The 25,714-nt window shown below is 34.6% G+C and overlaps 1 protein-coding gene across 3 annotated transcripts in view; it reads right to left on the bottom strand.

The window, feature by feature from the left end:
- NBN (nibrin) overlaps window positions 1–25,714 on the bottom strand; it is a 48,913-nt gene that overhangs the window by 6,185 nt on the left and 17,014 nt on the right. For all 3 annotated transcript variants that reach the window (XM_032869074.1, XM_032869075.1, XM_032869076.1), the window contains 8 exons: window positions 24,339–24,532; window positions 20,564–20,661; window positions 17,585–17,708; window positions 15,741–16,016; window positions 13,562–14,003; window positions 7,862–7,933; window positions 6,516–6,671; window positions 3,608–3,721 (listed from right to left, as the gene is read on the bottom strand). In XM_032869074.1, the coding sequence (XP_032724965.1) occupies window positions 3,608–3,721; window positions 6,516–6,671; window positions 7,862–7,933; window positions 13,562–14,003; window positions 15,741–16,016; window positions 17,585–17,708; window positions 20,564–20,661; window positions 24,339–24,532 (1,476 nt within the window). The remainder of the gene's footprint in view (window positions 1–3,607; window positions 3,722–6,515; window positions 6,672–7,861; window positions 7,934–13,561; window positions 14,004–15,740; window positions 16,017–17,584; window positions 17,709–20,563; window positions 20,662–24,338; window positions 24,533–25,714) is intronic.

Here is a 25,714-nt window from a genome sequence, read left to right as displayed (position 1 = left end):
TCAGCAATGCTTTCAGCTTTACTTCCTTCTATCAATCTCTCTCCCTCTCTTCCTACTCTGTCCTGGGCTATTACTCCTCTTCAATAAAGAGAAATCTGGAATAATTCACTTCATGTTTAAATGGGTAATTTCTGGACTTCAGGATTTTAACTTCATCATTCTTTCATGTAGTATCATAATTCTTTGAAATGCACATTTTAAATAGGGCCATTTAGTCTTCCAAAAAAAAAAAAAGTGGAGGAAAGGATGTGACTTCCATTCTTTCATTTTTTTGACACTAAGTATCGTGAGTGACCTTAACAACCCTACTTTTTTTGGTGCCCTTCCTAACAAGTTTTTGATTAAAAAGCATTTTTAAACACAAATTGCTGAAGACTACATTAACCCAAAATGAGGCAAAGTAAAAGCCCTGAGAAGTGAACAAGTACCACGGCCAGCTTTTGCCTTGCCCTCTGGATTTCTGCAAAGCATAAAAAAACTGGGCTCTGCTTTGATGTCTATACGGGGGATGAGAAATATGAAAGAAAATCAAAGATGGGGAAATCTAAGAAAAGACCCCAGCATTAAAGAGAGAAAGAGGAATAAACTGTACAACACAAAAAGAAGGCAGACACTTGCCTGCCTCAACCCCAACACAGGGTGAAGGAAAAATAAAAAAAACTCAAGTTTATAGTGACCAGCTGGCCTTCACTCAAGCTTCTGGTCCAAATACATATTAACTACCTAGGTGATCCAAAAAAAAAATCACAAGTGGAGGCTAAAGTGGTCTCGTATTGGTAGAACAAGACAGGCAGACACAAAAGTATTTTTTCTAGAGGAAAGAAATTTAAACTTAGGACTCAATGAATTCCCACAGATCAAATTCCAAGGGAAATGAGCAGTTCACATTCAACTATCACAGAACATACACTTGGAAACAAGATTCCGTAAGAGAAGAGTAGCAGAAACTTATCAACACTTTAGGCAAAGAATACAGGAGGAGCTTAAAAATATCATCAGGGAACAGTAAGACCTAGAGATGAATGAAACAGACAACCAGAACTGAAAAAATACAATAGGATGAATGAAAACTCAGTGGATGGGTGGGAATACCAACCAGAAAGAACAGAAAGGAAAAGTACCAAACTAGAAGATAATCTGGAAAAGTTACCAAAGAATACAATCCAGAGAAAAAAAGGGATAAAATGTATAGAAAATAAGATAGAGAAGAAAGTGAAATTTGACTTCTGTCAAACCAGAGTTCAAGAAAGAGGTAAGACCCCTAACTGCCCATTACTGAACAGTTCTACTTCCAATAGCCTGCTGAGAGGACCTATCTGAAGCCCACCTCTGGGTTCTAGGAGCACTGGATAATCACACAACACAAAGGCTAAGAAGAAAACTTACTAATCTTGGACAAGACCTTGGTTATCTCTCAATTCAACTGTCATGTGAAATCTTAACTTTCATGCAGTAATTTCCTCTACAGAAAAAAGGTGACACTTTACTGAATTTTATTAAATTCTCCAGTTAAAAATAAGTAAGAGGTAGAAAGAATTATGAATCAGGTAGATGGCTGTTTTGCATAATAATGACTAGGACTCAAAACACCCAAGAAGAAAGTAAAAAAAGAGAAGCATATTTGTATAATCTTCCCTGGGAATTTTCATTACAGAGTAGATGAATATATTTAGCTAATACATGTAAATAATGTATTCTTAAAAATCACATTCTAACATGGAGAGCTATAAAGCAGGTCGTATCTTCCCAGAACAATGTTATAACTGAGATCTGGTTTCCTGAGACTTAGGCAACATATTACTTATAGATATGATTAAAGACATGCCATAAAGCAAGTAAACAAAATTATAAAACTCTAAAGCAATCTCAAGTGTCAAAATTATGATGCCGGTCCTAGTCTAGGATTTAAATCAACATGAACTGATTATATAAGTATCCTACTATAAAAGTACACAGAAAAGCACACTCTGACATAATACATACAATACATACTTGATCAGAAATCTGTTTATGTTTGAACATATAAATATAAATGAAATGATAAAATGACAAGAATTTGCTTTAAAATACTCCAGAAAGAAAAAAAGTTGGGAAAGAGAACAGAAAGCAAGATGTGCAAATGCTAATATTTGCTAAAGCTGTGTTTTGGGTTTGTTTCACTACTCTATTTTGTATATGTTTGGAAAGTTTTCATAATAAAAAGGTTAAGAATTTGAATTAAATAGAAATAGTTACTACTTAATAATTTAGCAACATTATTTAATAATTTCTCTTACTTTCTTAAAACTTAAAAAGACTCTGGGAAAAAATGAGATAGATCAGTAACTGCCCATGGGAGGAGGCATTATGGCAAGTTTCCCACAGCAAGCAGTTGTCAATAGTGTAACTGACTTTAGACTCCGCCATCCCCCCACTTTGAGATGGTGTGCTCATGAATCATTAAACCAAAGTGTAAAAGTATACCACAGAGAATGAAGTCAAACTCTAACCTTATAACACCTATGGAAATTAACTCAAAATCAATTCAAGATCTAAATATAAGAGCTAAAACTATAAAACTCTTAGAAGAAAAAAGGAAAAACTTTCTGACACTGGATCTGGCAATGATATTTTGGGTATGATGCCAAAAGCACAGGTATCAACAACAAAACTGATAAACTGAACTACACCAAAATTTAAAGTTTCTGTGCATCTGTAAAATACACAAACAACGGAGTGATAGGCAACCCAGAGAAAGCGAGAAAACATCTGCAAATTATATATCTGATACGGGACTATTATCCAGACTACATAAATAACACCTCTAATTCAACAACAAAAAATAAACAATCTGAATAATAATGGGAAGAAATTTTTGAATGGGTGTGTCTCCAAAAAAGATACACAAATGGCCAACAAGTGTATGAGAAGATGCATGACCTCACTAATCATTAGGAGAGTGCAAATCAAAACCACAATAAAGTTCACACCAGTTAGATGCCCCTATTACAAACAATAGAATAACAAGTGCTGGAGAGCATATGGAGAAGTTGGAACCCTTGCGCACTATTAGTGGGAATGTAAAATGGTGCAGTTACTTTGGATAACAATATGTCAGTTGTTTAAAAAACTAAACATAGGAAAAAAAAGATACAAGAGAACAGGAGAAGGTAATAACTCAATAAAATAATGACTGAGAAATTCTCAGGACCACTAAAAGATAATTTCCAGATCTGGAAAGCCCAGTACATTCATATACTATGTAGCTGATATTATTTGCAATAACCCCCATATGTCTGTATAACCATCTTTTGATTGTTATCCTTTAGCTTTCTTTTACATTTTTGTAGGTTAAGTCTCTTTTCTCCCCTTTATATTAGGATACAAACTTAATTCATTTGTTTAACAAATTTAAAAGCCTCTTTAATAACTTTAATAAGCTTAAAAGCCTCTTAAGCGTTAACAGAAAGGTACAAATTAATATTAATTCTCTGTAACTTAGGATTCTTCCTGAATGAATGACCTCAGGTCAATTATCTTAAAATTTGGTTTTAAGGATTTGCTCTAAGGAAACCATGAGGGACAAAATGTAAACCAAGCAAATTACCAGCCCTTAGTTCCTACTAACCTCCATCTCCTGCCTTAACCATTCTTCTAATTCAGTATTCTTCTGAGAATGATGAGCTATTAGATCTGATCCTCCAATGATGTGTGGAAGTTTTCCTGCTCCAAGAAATGTGACCTGTTATATAGTAAAAACAGTAAGGTTAAATGCATTAACAAATTAAGACCGTCTCATTTTTTTAAAAAAGAGAGAGTGTGTGAACATGGAGGCTGGGGTGCAGAGGGAGAGGAAGAGAATCTTAAGCAGACTTGCCACGAAGGCAGAATCCGACATGAGGTTCAATCTCATGACCCTGAGATTATAGCCTGAGCTGAAATCAAGAGTCAGATGCCTAACCAACTGAGTCAACCAGGTACCCTCAAAACCATCATTTTCTAAAAAAGCTTAATAAAAAAGCACAATATAAATCATGTATTACATAAGTGCCAAAGATGTTTATTCCTACAAATAGAAGTGAGAGAGTAGTAACTATGCTAGCCCCATGTTTCTGCCCTATTTATTTTTGGCTGTTGCTATACCCAGATTTAGATGTCACTGTACCAAGAATTTATTTGAGATTTTTAATTGGGAGTTTTTATTAAAAAATGGCCTTACCTCATCAGTTAGCAGTTAAAGCAACTTAAGGTAAATACAGAGACTGTAAAGTATCATATTTTGTTCTAAAGATTTCAAAGTTTAAGTCTTGTCTAGTACTCATGAAAATTTATGTCCTCAAAACTTTCTAATTTATAATCTCTAGCAATATTGGAGATAGCAATAGTTTATATTTTAATTAAAATTTTAATGGGTTATAGGGGCGCCTGGGTGGCTCAGTCATTGGGTGTCTGCCTTTGGCTCAGGTCATGGTCCCAGGGCCCTGGATTGAGGCCCGCATCGACCTCCCTGCTCAGCAGGAAGCCTGCTTCTCCTTCTTCCACTCCCCCCTGCTTGTGTTCCTTCTCTCACTGTGTTTCCCTCTGTCAAATAAATCTTTTTAAAAAATAAATAAATAATAAAATGTAATGGCTTATAAATAAAGAGGTGCTAAAAATATTGTGAAAATGCAAATCAAGCCACTGTTAATATTGTATTTAGGAAATAATAAACCCTTAACATCTATGGGACATATATTTAAAATGTCAATATATGAAGTGGAAAGGGAATTTTAAGACTTTTAAATTAAATTTATTTATGAGAGAGAGAGAGGAGAGAGAGAGAGAGAGAGAGTGAGCACGCACGAGCAGGGGGAGGGGCAGAGGGAGAAGCAGGCTCCCTGGTCAGGGATGTGAGCCAATTACCCTCTTAATCATGACCTCAAAATCATGACCCTAGCTGAAAGCAGACACTTAACACACTGAACCACCCAGGTGCCCTGGAAAGGGAATTTTAAAATAGTTTTCATCGTTGAATACAATTTTAAAAGCACAAATAGAGCCACGTCATTAGATCTGGGCATATAAAGAAAAACACAAACTCTTTAATTAGAGCCAATTTAGTTAAATCATTCTGCCACATAAATTTTGGTTTGAATTTCTTTTACAGTCTCAAATAAAATTCCTTAATCAAAGATATTAATATTTTTAAGAATTTTAAATTTTTTCAAGTTACTTTCCAGAAGTTTGTATAACTCTATGCTCCTTCACCATGCCTGGGTCAACAGTGAGTATTACATCACTTTATCTTTGGTAAATTCATTAATAACAAAAAATACTATGTCTTTTGAATTTTGATTTAACAATGAGACTCAGTAACATGATCCTCAACATGAAGTAACCATATGGTTAAGAATGACCCTGTGGTATTCATGAGCCACACCTTTCAGATGGAAAAGAGAAAGTGGGTGCCATCTAAGTGGAAGATATCTCCATCTTTCACTCCAAGTACAAGAGATGGGGTTTAGAACCTTTTACACATTGTCATAGTATGCAAAAAATTAACTGACAAATGTTAATAGTAGCTCACATTAGAGAGAAAAACTACAACACCTCACAGTACAGCAAGAATCACACAGATTATACTCTAGTGAAAAGCAGTCTACCACAGAAATCACCTTGGACAAAATTACTGTATTCTGATCAAATGCTTAAGCAAAAGGCAGCAATCAGTAATAAAAATGGGATAAGAAGCAAATATTCCATAAAAGACAACAAAAGAATACAGAGTAGATCAGAAATATTCTTTTAACCATACTGATAAATTAAACATCTTCCCAGTTCCTAAGAAGAACAAACTCAGGTCTGATGATAATACTCAGCGTACATATTTATATTTTTTATATATACATGTAATAGTAAAATGCCTACTTTTCATTATTTAATGTGCTCAGCTATTTTCAACAAAACTCTCATCTTCATAAAGCCTTGAGTTAAGGAACTCCTTCAGGTAGACATAGATGATTATTAGAAATAGAAGACCCTATCAGTATAACCCAAAGCCTGCTGTTTAAGGTGGTGAAGGCCAGGTAAACAGCACCCTTTAAGGAATTCAGTCTTTTTTTTTTCCTTTTTAAAGATTTTATTTATTTATTTGCCAGAGAGAGAGAAATCACAAGTAGGCAGAAAAGCAGGCAGAGCGGGAGGGAGAAGCAGGCTCCCTGCTGAGCAGAGAGCCCGATGCAGGGCTCGATCCCAGAACTCTGGGATCATGACCTGAGCTGAAGGCAGAGGCTTAACCCACTGAGCCACACAGGCGTCCCAGGAATTCAGTCTTAATGAAGTTTGTTTCCAAGTATTCATTATATATTCATCATACATTTACTCACATATTCACTACTTGTCAATTCATGCCCTTCCTAGAGTAATTTTAACTGTTTTAAGCAGAAGAAATAAGAGTTTTCAATATGAACTGCTTTTACTATTTAGCACCAGTGGTATTTCTAAAAACATTTCAAACACTACCCTCTTGTGATATTTTAGTTAAAGGAATACCATACCTTTTTGAATTTCTTGAAATTCTTCAGTTGACCATAATCATTATTTACACTGGATGCATTTCTGGAGGGAGAGTTACTAACCACCAGTGATCTAAATTCAGTTAATAACACCTTCCTTGGAAGCATATCACTGTCATCCTGAAGTCCATCTTTGATCTTAAATAGGGTTAAGATGGATACATAAGCAGAAAAAAATAAGGAAAAAGAAAATTACTCGTCATTTGTGAGGCTACAAACAAAAGTTCAAATACATGAAAAAAATAGTAAAAAGGGTTTATTTCTGGCACCTGAATTTTGTATTTGGAATCAAATCATATCTATGCCAAATAAGAAAATTACTCAAATATTAACTGTAGAAACATTTATAACTTCTTGCTAGATGACTAAAAGCATATAGCATTTTAATTTAGTAGTTTATTCTAATACATATCATCTCAATATATAATTTATCTTCTTGCATATATTTTCTTAGCAAAAAAATCTCAGTATTCTTTACTTTTCATTAAAACCATAAACTAGCATTATTACAACAATCTATTTTATAAGTTCTCATCTAATATATTTAAGCTTTCTTGGATTTTCAGTAATTTGTGTTTTATTATTTTTGACACCTCCAAAAATTTATTAATTCTGGATACACTACTTCATTAACTGAAAGCCACTTTTTAATCACAGATTAATAGTTATTAATAGTTATTAAATCAGCCTCAAGATTCCTTCTTGTTGCTGGGTAAGTTTCTTTATGTCATTCACTACCAACTGGTTAGTTACATATCAACATTGCTACAGCTGCTCAAAGCTGACCATCTTAGTTTTTTAAACTCTTTTACTATATATTAAATGGCAAGTGGCAACAGGACTAAAATGAAGATGGAAACAAAGGAAAAAAGTGAAAAGTCAAAAGACGGTTCATCTACTAGTGAGAGAATGTAATTAGGAACTCTTAGTTAGCAACGACCTAATGCTTTTGCATTGTGTTTTATCCATTCCAAATATTTTACATTCATTACTCTATTTGATATAAACAGCCACTCTGCTGGAACAGTGTCTACTTGATTTCATAAAGACTTGAGGTTCAGAAATGTGAAAGTGACTTGTTCAGGATCACACATCTATGCAGTGGAAGGAAGGAAATTACACTTTGGCTTTTTTCCATACTCTTTCTGTTGTATCATGGTTTTTTTTTGTTATATCATGGGTTTGATTTACCCATTTCCAGAGGAGGCATAATTATGAAACAGATAAAGATTACAGATAGGGAAATAATCCTAAGAATGTAAACTGACAGAAATTGATGAGATGTTAGTTCTTAAGTCAAATCTTTATAAAAATTAAAATTTCCTCACAGATAGTTCTTCTTTAGTTGACCATAGTGAATCTTTCTTGAGTTCACTTTTCTTCCCAATTTCATTTTCTTGCTAAAGAAATAAAAATAAAAAGAAATTACAAAATGATACCTTTAAAGATATTTATGTTCTTGACCCTGTTAATTGATTTTCAAGTATCTTTCCTAGAGAAGCTATGAGATGAGAATAGAAATATACAGAGAAAAAGACATTGTAGTATGAGATACAAAAATAAAGATTTGGAAACAATCTAAGTTCATGTAAGTCATTTTACAATATGAGAAATAATCATAAGCGAATATAAAATAGTACAGAATAGCATTAACAGTTGATTCTAAGTTTGCAAAATAAGATTTAAAAAAGAAAATACCAAAATATTATGGTTATCCACAGACTGTAGGATTATCAACAAATTGTTAAGTTGTCTTCTATATTTCTACACAATTACGTATTACTGTATTTTTTAGGATTTTATTTATTTGACAGAGAGAGAGAGATCTCAAGTAGGCAGAGAGACAGGCAGAGAGAGATGAGGAAGCAGGATCCCTGCTGAGCAGAGAGCCTGATGCAGGGCTTGATCCCAGGATGCTCGGATCATGACCTGAGCCAAAGGCACAGGCTCAATCCACTGAGCCACCCAGGCACCCCTATGTATTACTTCTATAGTCCAAAATAAAAAATTATTAAAAGATTCTATCTAAACTTATGTTTAGTATTTAATTTTGAATCACCCTTAATCCAGGAAAAAGGAAACAGGGTTACTTTAATTGCTCAAGATATTTTTCTGCAGTAAAATGGAAACTGCTTTGTATACAGTCATACTATCCCTCACATTCATATATCCAGACCAGGTTCCAGGTGAAAGCATAGTACATAGATAGCTTTCTGATACTTCTGATACTTTCAGTAAAAAATACAATCCCTAGGGTTTGTAGGTAAGCTTATTGTTTTACATCAAATTTTCAATGATTCAGTAAGAAAAATTGTAGTAAGAAAATTAGAAAGAAAAGGGCAGAAAAATCAATGTAAATACTTTGTGTTTGCCTAGGGACTAAGGAGAATTAATGTTTTCCTTTTTCAACAGTAAGATTAGGAGAATAAATGAAACAAGATGGGAGTGGGAGGGAGACAAACCATAAGTGACTCTTAATCTCACAAAACAAACTGAGGGTTGCTGGGGGGGAGGGGGGTTGGGAGAGGGGGGTGGGGTTATGGACATTGGGGAGGGTATGTGCTATGGTGAGTGCTGTGAAGTGTGTAAACCTGGCGATTCACAGACCTGTACGCCTGGGGATAAAAATACATTATATGTTTATAAAAAAAAAAATTTATAGTCCAAGCCTATCATGTGCTCTTTCACTACTTTCATATACATCATCCTACAATCAGAACAGTTTACTCCCCACACCTTGTCCCCAACCTGCCCTACTCCCTCGAACTTGCTCATCCTCTTGAGCAAGTGATTTCCTATCTCAGAGAATCATATCATAACCTACCAGGCCCTCAGACTCTAAGCCTGGGAATTATCCTTCTACTCTTCCCTCTCTATTTCTCATGCTGAGCAATCACCAAGTCCTGGACAGTCTACCTTTTAAAGGCCTATCCTACTTACCCTCTCAGACTGCCTTTCATGTCAGCACGCCCACTGCGTAGAGTAACTGACTATATGACGCTCTGAGAAAGCTGACAAAAGGAACAGCCAAAAGAGCAGAGCAGTCCTTTGTTTTCATCCCAGTTCAAAACCCAGCTAAGTGACATTGCCAAGTTACTGAATACCTCCTACCGTCAGTTTCTTTTTTTTCTTTTTTCTTTTCTTTATTTTTTTTTTACTGTCAGTTCCTTAACCGGTTCAATACATACAGTACTGCTGCTTCACTGCAGGGCTGCTGTAAAGAGAATGATGGTATCCAGTTAAGTGGTAGGTATTACTACTAGGCTTTGGAAGATGCTATAGTTAAGAGAGAGGAGGAAACCTTTAGAATAGGAGGGTGTAGAATGAGGTGAAGAAAAGATGCTCTGTGGACAGTGGGTGCATTTAAGAAGAGGAATATAAACAAAGATGATGAGTCAGGTTTACATTTTATGGAGACTAGGAAATTTTAAGGCCAAGATTCAGGCACAGGGGTCATATTTTTTAGAAATCTATATATATATCATTTATAACATTTAATTTATATATATAATTATATTATATACAGATATATCATTTTTAATATATTTAATATATATATATGGATATATACCTAGCAGGGGTATCTAGCAAACAGCTTTCAATTTCAGCTTATAGGGGTTCCTGGGTGGCACAGTAGGTTAAGCGTCTGATTCTTGGTTTCAGCTCAGGTGATGATGTCAGGGTTCTGAGATCAGGCCTCATGATGAGCTCCATGCTCAGAGCAGGGAGTCTGCTTGTGATTCTCTCCCTCTTCCTCTGCCCTCTAGCCCCCACTCTCTCTAAAATAAATAAATCTTTAAAAAAAAGAAAAAATTTACAGATGTGCTAAAATCTATATTAAATCCCAAAATAGAAAAAGAGTAGTTCTACCATCAACATATTTTAGAAATTACTTTTCTGAAATATATGTAAGGAATCCAATGTTAAAGGGAAGTATCACATTTTTGACTTAAAATTGCAAAAATGTTTTTTAAATAAAAGGACTGAGAATTTTTTTCTGATCACTTACAAAGCTAGAAAAATTAAGTGCAATTTCTTTAATTCATGAACATCTAGAAGGACTTTCCAACAAAATGATAAAAATGAATTAAAAATAATCTCCCAGGGACGCCTGGGTGGCTCAGTGGGTTAAGCCGCTGCCTTTGGCTCAGGTCATCATCCGAGGGTCCTGGGATCGAGTCCCACATTGGGCTCCTTGCTCAGCAGGGAGCCTGCCTCTCTCTCCACCTCTGCCTGCCTCTCTGCCTGCTTGTGGGCTTGCTCTCTCTCTCTTTCTGACAAATAAATAAATAAATAAATAAAATATTTAAAAATAATAATAATAATAATCTCCCATTGTTTGAGTAAGATTGATGAACTGCAACAAGGTCAATTTCCTGGCTGTGATACTGTACTGTGCTTACATAAGCTGTTACAATTAGGGCAAACAAAATGAAAGGTATATTGGATCTCGCTATATAATTTCTCACAACTGCATGTGAATCAACAATTATCTCAAAATACAAAGTTGTTGAAAATTATCTTACACTGAAAGCAAAAATACTTTTGTAACAGGTTCTTACTAAAAATGTACGGTGCTAGAACAGTGATTTAACTTTTAGCATACCCAAAGTGTCTCACAATCAAATCACTATTCACTCTCCATTCTTCTGCAACACTATTTTTACTCAGAATGTTATTAATTCTAAAATCGTAAAATAAGGACAAAGGAAATTTATGCTTCAGAACCAGAGAGCAAAATAAAATGGCTGTATTCCCTGGTATCATTACAAAGCATGTAAACCTTGGCTATTATGAAAGGTCTTTTTAGATGACAAAAGACTGTTTAATGGTTTCTGTATCACTGGTGTATAACGCTCACTTCCTGGCTCTTCCACTCTGGGATCTAATGCCCAGTTGCTTGGGTGACCATGAGCCCTGGGAAAATGTATAATCAATGTAGAGTATTCAGGAAGATTAATCAGCAGTCATACAGGAGGTATCAAAGAGTTCTGTTATTAAAGTCACAGTCATTTCCAGATAGAGCTGTAGCCACTGTGCGCAAGGGACCAATCCGGAATAGAACTTAAAAAAAAAACAAAAAAGGCTATTAAAAGTTAAAGCAGGTAGTAGGACAAGAAAACTAGAGAAAGAAAAGAAGAACATGTCAGAAAAAACTAGAATTAATGCATTTGCAAAGGTATAAGCAAAATAATATAAATAGAGTCTAACTCTCTGAAGATTAAATGCTTGTAACATTAAGTGGTCTCAACACAGATTCTGGAATAGTCCAGACCTAAAATAACACCATCAAGTTGTAATACAAGCAGAGTAAACACAACTTTAAAAAGAGATAAATAAATTTATTAAATTTATTAAATAAATAAATAAATTTACTAAAGATAGGAAATCAACCCTTGGATTTCACTAAATCTCACATTAACTTCCACTATAGTAGAAACCACTAAACTTATAGGATAGTAACTTGTAAGATATATAAACCCACTTAACTCCGTTTACCTCTTCTGTAAAGTGCCAGCTAATCTTTGATAATAAAGAATACTTCTTTCTCTGAAGTTCTCAATTGACTTAAAGATATCTCAGTATCCGATCTTTCTTACTTATCTAATGCTTAGCTTGCTACAGACAGCAATGTGCCAAGCCTGAAACATTTCCCATACTCTCTTGTAGACTGAGGGTGAGGGATGGGGAGTGGTGCGGGCCAGGACTAAATTCTGGCCAACGAGCGAAGTTATAAAGTGGGGTTTCTGACAGAGCTCCTTACAAAGTGAGGAGGAACTCAGTGGAAAGGTCTTTACCCTGTCCCCTCTCCACCGTTTTCCTCCCTGTAAAGCTGACATGATGGCTAGCGATGTAACCTTGTAGAGAGAAAAACAGATGCCTAAGAAACTTATACCACAGAACTTCCAAGCAGCTTTGGTTACCTACTTCCGGACTTCTTTTATAGGAACAAAATAATCCTATCTTCTTTAAGCCACTAATTTTAGAATTTTTAAAGACGGCAAAACGAATTATTAACCCATAAAATGAGGAAACTTTTTCTGGGAAAAAAAAACTGGATGTATTACATCAGGATCTTCTGGGGTTTTGGTCTGGGTATCTCTATTTTTAGATAAGCTCACCAGCTGATTCTGACACAGCTGGTCCACAGAAGGGCACTCAGGATTCACTCAAAAGAAATAATGAGGATTCTCTCCTTCACACAAAGATGCCAATATTTTGGCTAAACAGGACATATACTTTGTTTTTTCAACAGTAGTTATAGATTTATAGTGCTTGATACATACTCAATTCTCAACAAATACCTACTGAATCACTGTACTTTCCAATCACTTAATCCTTATCCTTCTACTTAGTCCTATCCTTATGCAGTAGCCATTTATAGGAGGGGATGACCACAATCATGAATGAGAGGGAAGCTAACGGACCTATATGAAAGATCAGAATATTACCTTTTAACTTCATGTGGTCAGTGCTCTCACCTAATGACCTAACTATTCTACAGAGAGTAGGCAACTTACTTACACATAAAATAGAAAATAATCTGAAATGGTAAAACAAATTATCAACATTCAGGAAAACAGGATAGGATATTATATATCAAAATGAAAATAAAAATTCCTGTGATATTATACCTATTTCATGCTAAAAATTTATTTAGTAGTTTGTTTTCCTAATTTTCTTCATTTTTCTGTGTTTGTTTTCCTCTATTAAGGCATCTCCTATACTTACCATCGAGGCCAAAGGTCTGATATAGTAGTACAATAATAGTACAGCCTGGAAATCTATTAAAACAATCATGAATAATAATAAGCATGAATTTATTTTTTGTTGATTATATACTCTAGAAGAAACACTATTTTTAACATTTACCTTATCAACCAACAAATTCTTATACTTAATACTAGATATTGAAGATATTAATTTTTTCCTCAAGGAAATAGAATGAATGCTTATACAGTCACAAATTTCTTTTTAACATTCTAAGTTTCTATTTGTAGTACTTCTCATTAAAAAATGTTACTTACAGATATTCTGTTATTTTCTGATATTGCTTCATTAAAAGTGCCATTTGTTTCTATATCCAATCTTGGCTTTTTTCTAATATTGACAACTTCCTCTTGTTTTTCAACTTTCACTCCAATTTCTAACTCTGATTTTGTGTTCTTGAATAACTGATCTAATACTTCATCTTCTATGGCTAAATCATCAATTTCTTTTCTTTTTTCTGATCTTAGTTTTTCTGTAGAAAGAGATTTATTGGCAAAATTTTTCACAGTGGATTTTAAATCTGTATCTGTAAGTAAATTATCTGGTTTCTTTTCCATAGGCTTATTCTGAGATAGATGCTGCTCCTTATTTTTCCATACTGAGGGTGCAGAAGGTTGTGTTTGTTCTAAAAGAGAACAAGACATTTCTATTCTTCCTGATTTGGGTGAAGAAATTTCTTGATTTTCTTCATCTCTTTCCCTTAGATTTAAAAAAGGAGAGAAGAAAGCAAAAACAAAATAAACACAGCTGAGTAATTTTTTGGTTTGACAATATTCACTCCTCACTGAATTCACAACATTCTTAATTTAATTAATTAGTATCACTGGAAATTAAAAAATGGGACATCTGAAAAAAAAGCAACATGTAGGGACACTAACGTTTTTGTAGGACTGTCAAACCAATGGCTAAAACAATAAGGAGAGGTCTATCTTCTCTGCCAAGGCAGCAGTAGCTGGTAAATCAATGCAGAGGAAAAGGTAGAAAGATATAAAAATACAAAGCACTTGTTGCCAGGAAACAATAGCTTACTTTACAATGTAGGTAACTTGTAGGCAGGGAAAAACTACCTTGGGAATAAAACCTGATGGATTAATGAGAGCTAGATTCAAGATAGTAAGTCAGAGTGGCTAAATCCAGAATACAGTACAGACTATGTATTGCAAGTAATATATGAATATATGACTAAGAATTTTCTGTACAATATTGTTTCATTCATTAAGTACTGAATAAGTACTTTACTCATTTAAATTGCACTAAGGTCCAAAGAGAACATCTCTGCTTCCAAGAAGTTAACCAAATTCATGTTAAAATGGAATAGTCAAGGTGGTATTTTAATAATACTAATCTACTATCAGTGTGCTGGACAGACTGATTAAGAAGATTCTGTAATAACTCAGGTGGTCAGAATGAGTCAGAGGTCTGGCAAAACAAACAGATGAAAAGGGAAGAATTTATAAAACAATGAAAATAAGAATCACAGTGCTGTTTTGGGGAGGTAAAAGAGAAAGAGTCCAAGATTTTGACAAAATGAACTCCTAACAAAAATAACACATATTCAGTGACAGAGGGGAAAAGGTTTAGGACTATTATTTGGGAAAACAGCAGAAAATTCCTGTAGAAAAGTAGAAGTGACACTTAAGAGGTAAGTTAGGACCAAATATATTGATCATCTGTAATAAAGTCATGAAACTCTAAAGGTACAGTATACAGCATATAAAAAGTAGTGGTAGAAAAAGGGAAAGTCCCCAGAGGGGGCAAAGGGGAAAGTGGGAGAGGCAAAACAACCAGAAGAGGCCCACACTACAAAAACTGAGGAGACACATACAGAGAAGAAAGGTTTAAAAGAACTGAATAGCACCGAAAGGCCACTAGAATTGTCAACTATGTCAATGGCTACTTTCAAGGACATCAAGTCAAGGCGAAATATTGCTGGTTAAGAAATATTTCATACAGAAATGGGAGCAGTAACAATAATCTCCTTTTCTGAGAAGTTTAACAATGATTGTGAAGAACAAGAGGCAATAGCTAGAGTTAAGAACCAAGTCAAGAGAAGGTTTTAAAAAATAAAAGTGAGATAGAGCTTCTGAATAGAGAAGGACCTAGAGTAATTAAAAGTGCTAGAAAAAGAAAAATTGAGGGAGCATGGTCCTAGAGGAAGTGAGAGAAGTTCAAAGAACTGAGGTGAGGGAAAGCTCTTCTTCAAAAGGAGTACAGCAAAGTGAAACAACAGAGAAGCTTAAGGTACACAGGAAAAAAGGGATGAGGGAGATTCTATCCATAATGACCTTGGTGAAGAAGGAGATACGGACGTTTCTGAGAGGGAATGAGGTCAAAGGGTCCGTTTTCTACAGAAAGCGTATCCAAGCAGAACACAGACTAAATGCCATTCTATTAATATTTTTCAGAGACACAGAGAGGTTTTATTTAAAAATATACCTTTTTTTGGTAGAAGGCTGAAAGTAGTTTTTGATGGAGTTGGTCTGCAGCCGCTGAAAAGGTTGATCTCTACTTTTATTTACACCTGAGAATTTAGTTGGTGAAAGCTGACAAGTTGGGATTTTCATCCTTTCCAGAGTATCTGATACTGCATTATTATCATCAGAGCTTATTTTGGGGAGCTCCTTCATAGTGGATGTTTCTTGTGAAGGCATTCTGAATTTCTGTTCCACTCTGGAGATTTTGATTTCTTTAGGTCTTTCACTAAAATCCATACTGTAACAAAAGAAAAATGCAATGTAAAAAATCAGATTGATAGCAATTTTTATCAAGAAAAAAAGCCTTCTGAATAGTACTAATGAGATACAGCTTTAGAACATAATTATCTTTAGACTATAATTAAGGGGAATGTATTTCACTATACCAAAAATGTCCCTCCTTTTTCATCAAAGCTCCGTAAAGACAAATGATAACTTTTTCTTCTTCATTCCCTATAGCATACAATGTCTGGCATACTCTGCTATAAGAAACTGTCATACATATATGGTGTATCAACCTAGTATTCTATAATAAATTAAACCGAGTGATAATCTTAGATAATTTTTGCTTTAAAATTTTACAATTATTTTCATGCAAAAAATTAATAAAAAAAGGAAAATCAAAAAAGAACAATCTCCTATAATTCCAGCATCATACATAATGAGATATTTAGATCCCATTTAGATCTAAATGAGATGATTTTAGATTCAGATGAATTGATATGGTTATATTCCAGCCAGATGGCAGGAATATAGATAAACTGATACGGTTACATTTCAGCCAGATGGCAGTCCTTAGAATAGAACATAACTCTCTACTACCAGAAAAATATTTAAAATAAACACACACATACACACACACAGTTCCACAATGTATGGTTACATAAACTGCCCTTAATATTCTTCATTTCACAAAAACCAAGTAAACTGGTGATATACATGACTCTCAAAACATTAATAGTTTCTCTCTAAAAACTTACATCTGAAAAAAAAAAAAAACCTTACATCTGGCCTCAATATAAAAAAAAAAGTATTAAAAATTTAAGTATGACCTAAAAGTGATATCACAAGTATTTTTCAATATGAGTAGCTCATTAATGTATTACTTAAAAATACAATATGCTCTCTTAAATGAAAAATACCACAGAATACAAATGACCTACCCTTGTTCCATGAAACCCTCAAAGAACAACAACAAAAAACCTCCTCGAACAGTGAAACACTAGAAAACCATCTTTATGAACAAATATTAGTTATTTAGATAGCCAGGTAGACACATAGAAAGTATCTCCAAAGTTATACTCAGATAAAGGCAATATTATAGTACAAATTTATTTCAAACTTGCTTCAACAATCACAAATAAAGTACTATAATTCTTTACAGTCTTCTATGTACATTTGTAAGGAACAAAAACAAAAAAGCTTTATCATCAGACAGGGGTTAGCAAACTATGGCTTACAGGCCAAATCTGGCTTGCCACTTGTTTTCATAAATTAAGTTTTATAGGAACACAGCCACACACATTCACTTACATGTTGTCTAAGGCAGCTTTCATGCTACAAAGGCAAAGCTGAGTAGCTGTAACACAGATCACTCACTCACAAAGCCAAAAAGATTTACTGTCCGGACTTTCACATAAAGTTTACTAATCCTTGACCTACTGTATTATTTTCCCTGGCACCCCATTCTCCCATGCTTTATCTCCTAAGAGCTGATCTGATAAAGACAATGACTTGACTTCTTGAGTATACTATTAATTTACTGATATTATGAATAACAATAGTTTGTTAACAATAAAGCTTTACCATGTATCTGCTTGTGATTCCGTGTCTGCTACGTATGTTGTGGTATTCAGTGGGGCACTTGGCACCAGGTTTTCATTGACTGACAAGCCTTGGGAAAGGCTTGGTCCTGGAGTCATCTTCAATGCTGTAAATCACACAAGTGAAAGGAAGAATCAAAACTGCTAGACACAAGATGGACATTCTGTCACTTAAAATGGCTAGACTGTGTCATGCTGAGGGAATTAAGTAGGCAACACAGAACACAGCGACCTTCACTCAGTGGAACCAAGAAATATTTAATGAAATGGCCCTATAAAAGCAGCCTGTTGGCATCTGTAATGTAATCATTTAAATCAAATCATTTTAAAGCTACATCAAATCCTTTGTGAAGTATTACCAACTCAAAAATAAAATCAACTTGTGTTATAATTCAAATTATGATTTGAGTTAGAAGACAAAAACTGCATTTCTTCCCCACAGAAAGAGTATCAACTCTACTGCTGACACAAATAAAAACTAATGTGAGTTTCACTTTCTGAAGGAATACTATTTGAAAAGAAGATATAAATAGTTTTAGGTATAAATTCTGTGGCCACTCCAGAAAACCATTAATGATTACTTCATCTTTTAATTTACTAGAATAGCAAGTCAAGTGATACTCTTCTGGCATACTTTCCTTGAACCTTCCACATTGAAACAGGTATCCTTCATTTCAGCTTCCATACTACCCTTTAAATCACTCTGCTAACTTTTAACACACTAATCATCAACTGCTTGCATTAAGTTATTTAACCTCTCCATACCTTAGCTTCCTCATCAGGACCATCTCGTTCTGAGGACAAAATGAACTGATACATGGACAGCACTTAGAAAAATGCTTGGAACACAGTAAGTACAATGCAAGTATTAGCTGTTATCGTCATCATCACTTTATACTACACTTGTTTACTGTTACTTTCCATTATTAGACTTGGAATCTCCTTGAGAATAGGACCTGGTTCTTGTTCATTTCTAAATCTGCAGTCCCTGAGCAAAGTTTGGGACATGAGAGATATAAATAAGTTAATGGAATTAAATTATTAAATGAAAAATTTAAAAAGTTGACATCTACTAAGTATCTAAGTTAAATCATCACTGGTTAGGTCCTCATGACATAGGTTGTGCTTAGTAAATGTTTATTACTGATTCCAAATTCTGCCACTTTCCTTATGTGATCTCATTAGAAGCTCACTGTCATTTCCTTAAACACACATATCCCTAGAATTCATTTCAGCTTACACAGAAGTCTGTAAAAAAAAAAATAGTAATTACAAATGCTTATATCGTCACTAAAAGAAACTGTAATTGGATCTAATGATCCCAGAATAAGGGATCTTTGTCAACAAAAGATTTACTATGTTCTCCTTGCTAAAAATACTACAGAGGCAGGGCTTTGATTTGCTCACCTCTTTATCCCAAGTATTTAAAATAATTACAGGTATGTAACAGATGTTCAATAAATGCTTGCTGAATTCATAAACAAACATAGACGGAAGAAAATAAGGAGGGGAGAAAGGGAGGGAGAGACACATGCATTTATCCTATTCCCGCCCAATGGGTTGTATTCTAAAACTGTTTATAAGTCACATGTCTAGGACTTGGAGCCTACACAGATCCATCTATAAGTATGTGCAAGAAGTAATACTACTAATTAAAATGTTGATTTTCACTCCTTATGACTCTGTTTCTATCTGAAATGATACAACAGAAAAGGTACTGGTCTAAATGTTCAGAAAACTCACATTTTAGGATTGGGTTGGCCATGAATCATTTATGGAATCTTAACTGTTCTCAGCCTTACGAGCTTGCTTACCTTTTAATAGAAAGACAGATTAGATGATCTCTAAGGCCCTTTTGGCCATATAACACATTTCCAACAGTGGATGATAAAACTTTGTTGCTCCACACTGGCAAAGATAATCCTGTGTGCCAATAATTTAGTTCAATAAAGCAAATATTCACACCCTGTACAAAAAAGTACTGTGCTTGGTGGTGCTGTCAGGGGATCCAAAATTAATTAGAGCTTGTAACTCATTTAGTGGCTAAAAAGGCATGGAACCAACCGCTTATATTTCAAAGTAGGAAGAAAGTCTAGCTAGAATGCAAAAACGTTATTGGGGTACAGAAAGTAATTCTGACTTGGAGAAGAATTATGGGAGAGAAAACAACTTAGAAAAACTTCACGAAAGAGGTGAGCATCTGCCAAATGAGTCAAGTTTTGAAGAGCAGTGTTAGCATTCTAGAACAGGGACCAGGATGAACAAGATTGAGGAGTGTGGAAATTATAAATAATATGGCACATATAAACTATAAGGAGATGTATTTTTAAAAAATAAAGACAGGAGGAGAAAGGCTAAACTGCTGAGGACTCAGAACTCTAGACGAAGGGCCTAGGGTTTTATTTCATAAATAATGAGCTACTAAAAGGTTTTAAGAAAAAGTAGATTCTACTGGCAAAGTGAAACATTAACTGTAGAGATGAGTATGGAGGCAGGACCATTACTGCCTGCAACTCTAACAGCCCTCAGGAAAGGAAGACAATGGAAAGTTCAAGTGCGGCAGTGGCTGTGAGAACAAATAGTGGCAGACCTCTTGAGCAGAAGCTATACAGGGAGAATTTCAGGTCTTGTTTTAGCTTTTCCTTGGTGGCTGGCTTTAACTGAACCTATCAGTTGTGTGTGCCTATTAATTGCTTGAAGCCTGACTTTTAGAATATAAAGTTCACAGTAACAGATATCTTGTTTTATTCACCACTGTATCTTCAGCACTTCTTTAGAAACAGTGCCCAGGAGTACATGGCAGCCACAAATGTTTATCAAGTAAATAAAATGGTAAATAGAGGAGTTTCAAAAGGTGGTGAAAATCGTTATCCCTAACAAGTACACAGTAATGTGCACAGAGCTTATCACCAAGTTACAATTAAAGCTGTTAAAAAAATCAATAAAATATTGTTTTCATTACCTGTATTGGGCTGGCCTTGAGGATCACAGTAATTCTCTGTAGTCATGAAAATGACTGCCAATCCAATTTCTGCTTCAGGAATAGGTCTAAGTCCCTGCCTATGAGAATAAAATAGTTTAAGCATGATAATATATTAAAACTAACAGCCTCTATTAACATGATGTCAAGTGAAATCTTTTTACTCCTTCCCCAAAGAGATAACACAATTTAATGGTAATGGAGAGAATTTCAAATACACAGAGTACTGGCCTACTCAGCTGGGGAAATATTATATTGGGCACTACCTTTAGCAAGTCAGTCATCTCACCTGTAAAATAAAGGCCTAGAGTAAAGGAGATAGAGCCTTCCATGTCCGAAATTCTTTCACTTTCAGAAAAAGAAAACAGTAATACCAGATGAAGCAATAAAATAAGTTTTTATAAGCACATCTATTACTAGGATCCAAAGATAAAACTTAAAAGATAGAAGAGGGCAGAAAGGGACAGAGGCAGAAAAGTTCAAAGAAATATCATAAGCTGCATCTCTACACGTTTTGTAATTTTAAGTTTAGTAAATAAAATCATTTTACCAAACTTACATGTATTAAGGAATCTTCTTAAAGGAATCTTAGAGTGAACCTACCTTCTGTTTTCTATTTTTTTTTAAATATTTTATTTATTTATTTGACTGACAGAGATCACAAGCAGGCAGAGAGGCAGGCAGAGAGAGAGGAGGAAGCAGGCTCCCCGCTGAGCAGAGAGCCCGATACGGGGCTCGATCCCAGAACCCTGGGACCATGACCTGAGCCGAAGGCAGAGGCCTTAACCCACTGAGCCACCCAGGCGCCCCCCCTTCTGTTTTCTATAATGTGAGCGAGACAAAGACAATTTAGTAACACTGCTATATAAAACTATACCTCAGAGTTTAAGAACTACAAAACTTTATTTTTTTTTTTATAAAGATTTTATTCATTTATTTGAGAGAAGGAGTGAGTGACAGAGAGGACAAGATGGGGAAGGCACATGGGAAGAGGGAGGAACAGGCTCCCTGCTTAGCAGGGTACCTGTTGCTGGGCTCCATCCCAGTACCCTGGGATGATGACCTGAGCTGAAGGCAGATGTTTAACCGACTCAGCCAACCAGGTGCCCCAAATCTACTTTAAATATTTATTGCAAAGATGCTTTAAGTGGTTGCAGTAGTTTAAAAGGTATTTTTCAAATGCCTATTGTTTGTTTTTTGTATGTCCTGGGTTAATCTAACAGAACTCAACTATATGTGCAGTTATAATATGAAAATATAGTTTTAAAGTATTATAATCAAGTGATCACATATATATACTTACAGTTCAGACAATTCAAAATTGACGTTTTATCACCTTTTTTAAACAATAAATATATTATGTAAATTAGAAAGATTGGCTCCATAAAATAAAAACATTTTAAATATATAATTAATAATAATGTTATACAGATAATTACATTATTCTAAATGGGAAAACATCCTAAATAGGGAAACACAACCTTTTAAAATCAATAGCGAGATAAATGTGGCTCCTAAGACTACCTCTATATAACAATGCTCTAAACGTCCTGGTAGGTACAAAACAGAGAAAAAGGAGAAGCATCAGAAGTATACGGCTTAAAAAAAAGGATAGAAACATTATAGATAATATGATTTTTACAAAAAAAAAAAGGACTACAGATACATTAGAAATAAAAGGGGAGTCTAACAAGGTGGCAGGATATGATTAATATCTAAATGTCTATTGAATTTATATACACTAGCAATAAACAACTAGAAAGTGTGATTAAAGGAATTAATATTATCTATTTATATTCTACCTATCAGATACATAATATCTACCACAGAGTATGTAGTACCTTGGAATAAATCTAATAAAAGATACTCAAGATCTTTACAGGGAAATTATAAAAATTGTTTAATTCTCACCAAATTGATTTGTGAATTCAATGGAATTCCTAATAAAAATCCCAACAGGAACTTTGAAAAGATGTTCTAAAATGTATATGCAAAAACAGAGAGCCAAGAATGATGCTTCTAAAGAAGACCAGAGACATTTGCCATACCAGATATGAGGACTCACTTGAAGTCACAGTAATTAAGACAATGTGGTAAATGTGGTGTTGGTATAAGGACGTACTGACCAATGGAACAGAGAAAAGCCAAAAACATTCCTATGTATGTATGGGACATTGGTATAAAGTAGAATCAATTCCAAATAGATTAAAAGCAAATTTCAAAAAGAAAGTATCAAAACACTAGCAACAAATTAGTAAAAAATTAGATGAATATCCTTTTGATCTATGAATAGAGATTTAAAATACAAAAAGCGCGAAGGAAAAAAAGGCTGTTAATTTTTAGTATGTTAAATTAAGAACTTTCATGTATCACACAGTAAAACATTATGAAATGGTAAAAATTCTGCAACATATATGAGTGAAAAAAAGATTAATATTGAGAAATAGAAAGAACTTCTACAAATAAAAAAGAATATACAAATATATAATTAACATATGATCCAGAAACTGCACTCTAGGGCATTTATTCCAAAGAAATGAAAACTTACATTCACAAAGAAACTTGTACATGTATGTTTACAGAGGTTTTATTTGTAACAAAAATTGGAAAAAATGTAAGAATGACTCAAAAACTAGTATATACACATCTATATATACTCAATACTACTCAGCAATTAAAAAGGATGAATGATACAAACAACTTAGATGATCTCCAAAAAACTTTGCTGAATGAGAAAAACCAGTCCTAAAGTGTATATAATATGATTTCATTTATATAACACTTTTTTAAAAGACAAAATTTTAGAAATGGAGAATGAATTAGTGGTTTTCCAGGATTTGGGGACATGGAGTGAGAGATGGGGAGGGAGGGAGGGAGGGAAGTGGGTATGGTTATAAAAGAATAGGACGGATCCTTGTGGGGATGGAACTGCTCTTTATCTTGACTAAGGTGGTGATATATGTACCAACAAGTGATAAAACTGGACAGAACTAAAACACATACATACACACACACGCACACAAACAGGGAAATCTGTATAAAAAACTACAATTAGAAAACTGGGTAAAAAACATGACAAGAGGGGTGCCTGGGTGACTCAGCGGGTTAAGCCTCTGCCTTGGGCTCGGGTCATGATCTCAGGGTCCTGGGATCAAGCCCCACACTGGGCTCTCTGCTCAGTGGGGAGCCTGCTTCCCCCTCTCTCTGCCTGCCTCTCTGCCTACTTGTGATCTCTGTCAAATCAACAAACCAAAATCTAAAAAACAAACAAACAAAAACAAAAACATGAGCAGATATTTCAGAACAGGAAAAACAGACATCTATTAAATATCAGAAAAAATGTTAAGCATCACTGGTGATGACAAAAACAGAAACAAAAAATCACAGGATATGATTATATATCCATTTAATTAGCAAACAATGTAAAGTCTAACAATACCAAGTGTGGAAAACAATGTGCATCTACTTGATCTCTTACATACTGTGGGCGGAAGTATAAAGCGGAAAACAAGTTTGAAACTCGAGAGGTTGAGTATTCACATAACCTGTGACCCAGAGGTTCTAACCCTAAGAATATTCTCCAAAGAATCTCCTGCAGAAGCACGACCATGAAATGTACAAAAATTATCTCAGTAGCAGTTTTTACACAATAAAATGTAGTTCTTGTATATCCTTCTACACTGTTAATTCAGTACAATAGAAAAGTTACAGATAAAAGGGCCTTTATTTTTTTTTATTAATAAAGATAATTCTGTACCTCTGGAGCTGATCCATAATTGAGTGAATCCATTTTTTCTGAGAGTCAGGAATTAGAGTCTGTGAACTTGTTATTCCTACATCAACGACACAAATTCCAGGAGCTGAAAAGAAACTATATTTTTCTTCATTTTCTTCTGTTATCAATCTGGCATTTCCTCCTCCAAAAACAACTGCTGAACTTAACTTTTTATGCTAAAAATAGAAATAGAAAAAATATAATGAACTAGCCACATTCAATTCCTTGAATACATTCGTTTAAATTTATTTTAATTCCAGTGCAGTTAACAGTGTTATATTAGTTTCAGGTATACAATATAGTAATTCTACATTTCCATATCACCCAGTGCTCATCACAAGTACACATCACAGTCCCCATCACCTATTTCACCCATACCCCCACCTCCTCCCCTCTGATAACCATCAGTTTGTGTCTAAGGTTAAGAATCTGTTCCTTGGGGCGCCTGGGTGGCTCAGTGGGTTAAGCCGCTGCCTTCGGCTCAGGTCATGATCTCAGGGTCCTGGGATCGAGCCCCGCATCGGGCTCTCTGCTCAGCAGGGAGTCTGCTTCCTCCTCTCTGCCTGCCTCTCTGCCTGCTTGTGATCTCTCTCTGTCAAATAAATAAATAAAATCTTTAAAAAAAAAAAAAAAAAAGAATCTGTTCCTTGGTTTGCCTCTCTTTTTCTTCTATTTCCTAGTTTGTTTTGTTTCTTAAATTCCACACATGAATGAAATCATGTGGTATTTGTCTTTCTCTGAATGACTTATTTAGCTTAGCATTATACTCTAGCTCCATCCCCATCATTGCAAATGGCAAGTTTCATTATTTTTTATGGCTGAGTAATATTCCATTGTATATATACATCTTTATCCATTCATTTGTATTAGAGAAATAAAATAAAAGTAGAACTGAGATAGAATTGGTTCTACTTTTTGAGAAGACAATCCCAGCTTCCACTCAGAAAATCCCCAGTTCACCAGATATCTCTGCAGCCTTGGAATTGTTACATTCTTTGCATTTCCTTATCATACTTAATTCACAGGACTCTGTAGGCTTGCTTACATTTTCCACCTACAACATAAACTCTTTGAATCCCCATTTCAGCACACTGAAGACATTCAAGAGCTATTTACTAACTGACCAAGTAAAGACTTAAATTAGTTTTCTATCCCCACCCTCTCACTTATATATTTATATAAACTTAATTGGCCAATTAACATATGTCAAAAAAAAAAATCTCATATACATGAATACCAGGCAAGTTCTGTTGCCTAGACAGTTTCACTTCACACTTCCATATAAAATTTCAAAAGAAAAAAAAAAAAAACTATTGATAACAGTAATAATTTATCTAGTTGATAATGTTTTCTTCAGC

This window comes from Lontra canadensis, unplaced genomic scaffold (assembly GCF_010015895.1).
Source record: "Lontra canadensis isolate GAN:19392208 unplaced genomic scaffold, GSC_riverotter_1.0 scaffold37, whole genome shotgun sequence".
Lineage (NCBI taxonomy): Eukaryota > Metazoa > Chordata > Mammalia > Carnivora > Mustelidae > Lontra > Lontra canadensis.
Note: the sequence above shows the minus strand (reverse complement) of the source record. Positions and strands in the feature narration are given on the sequence as shown.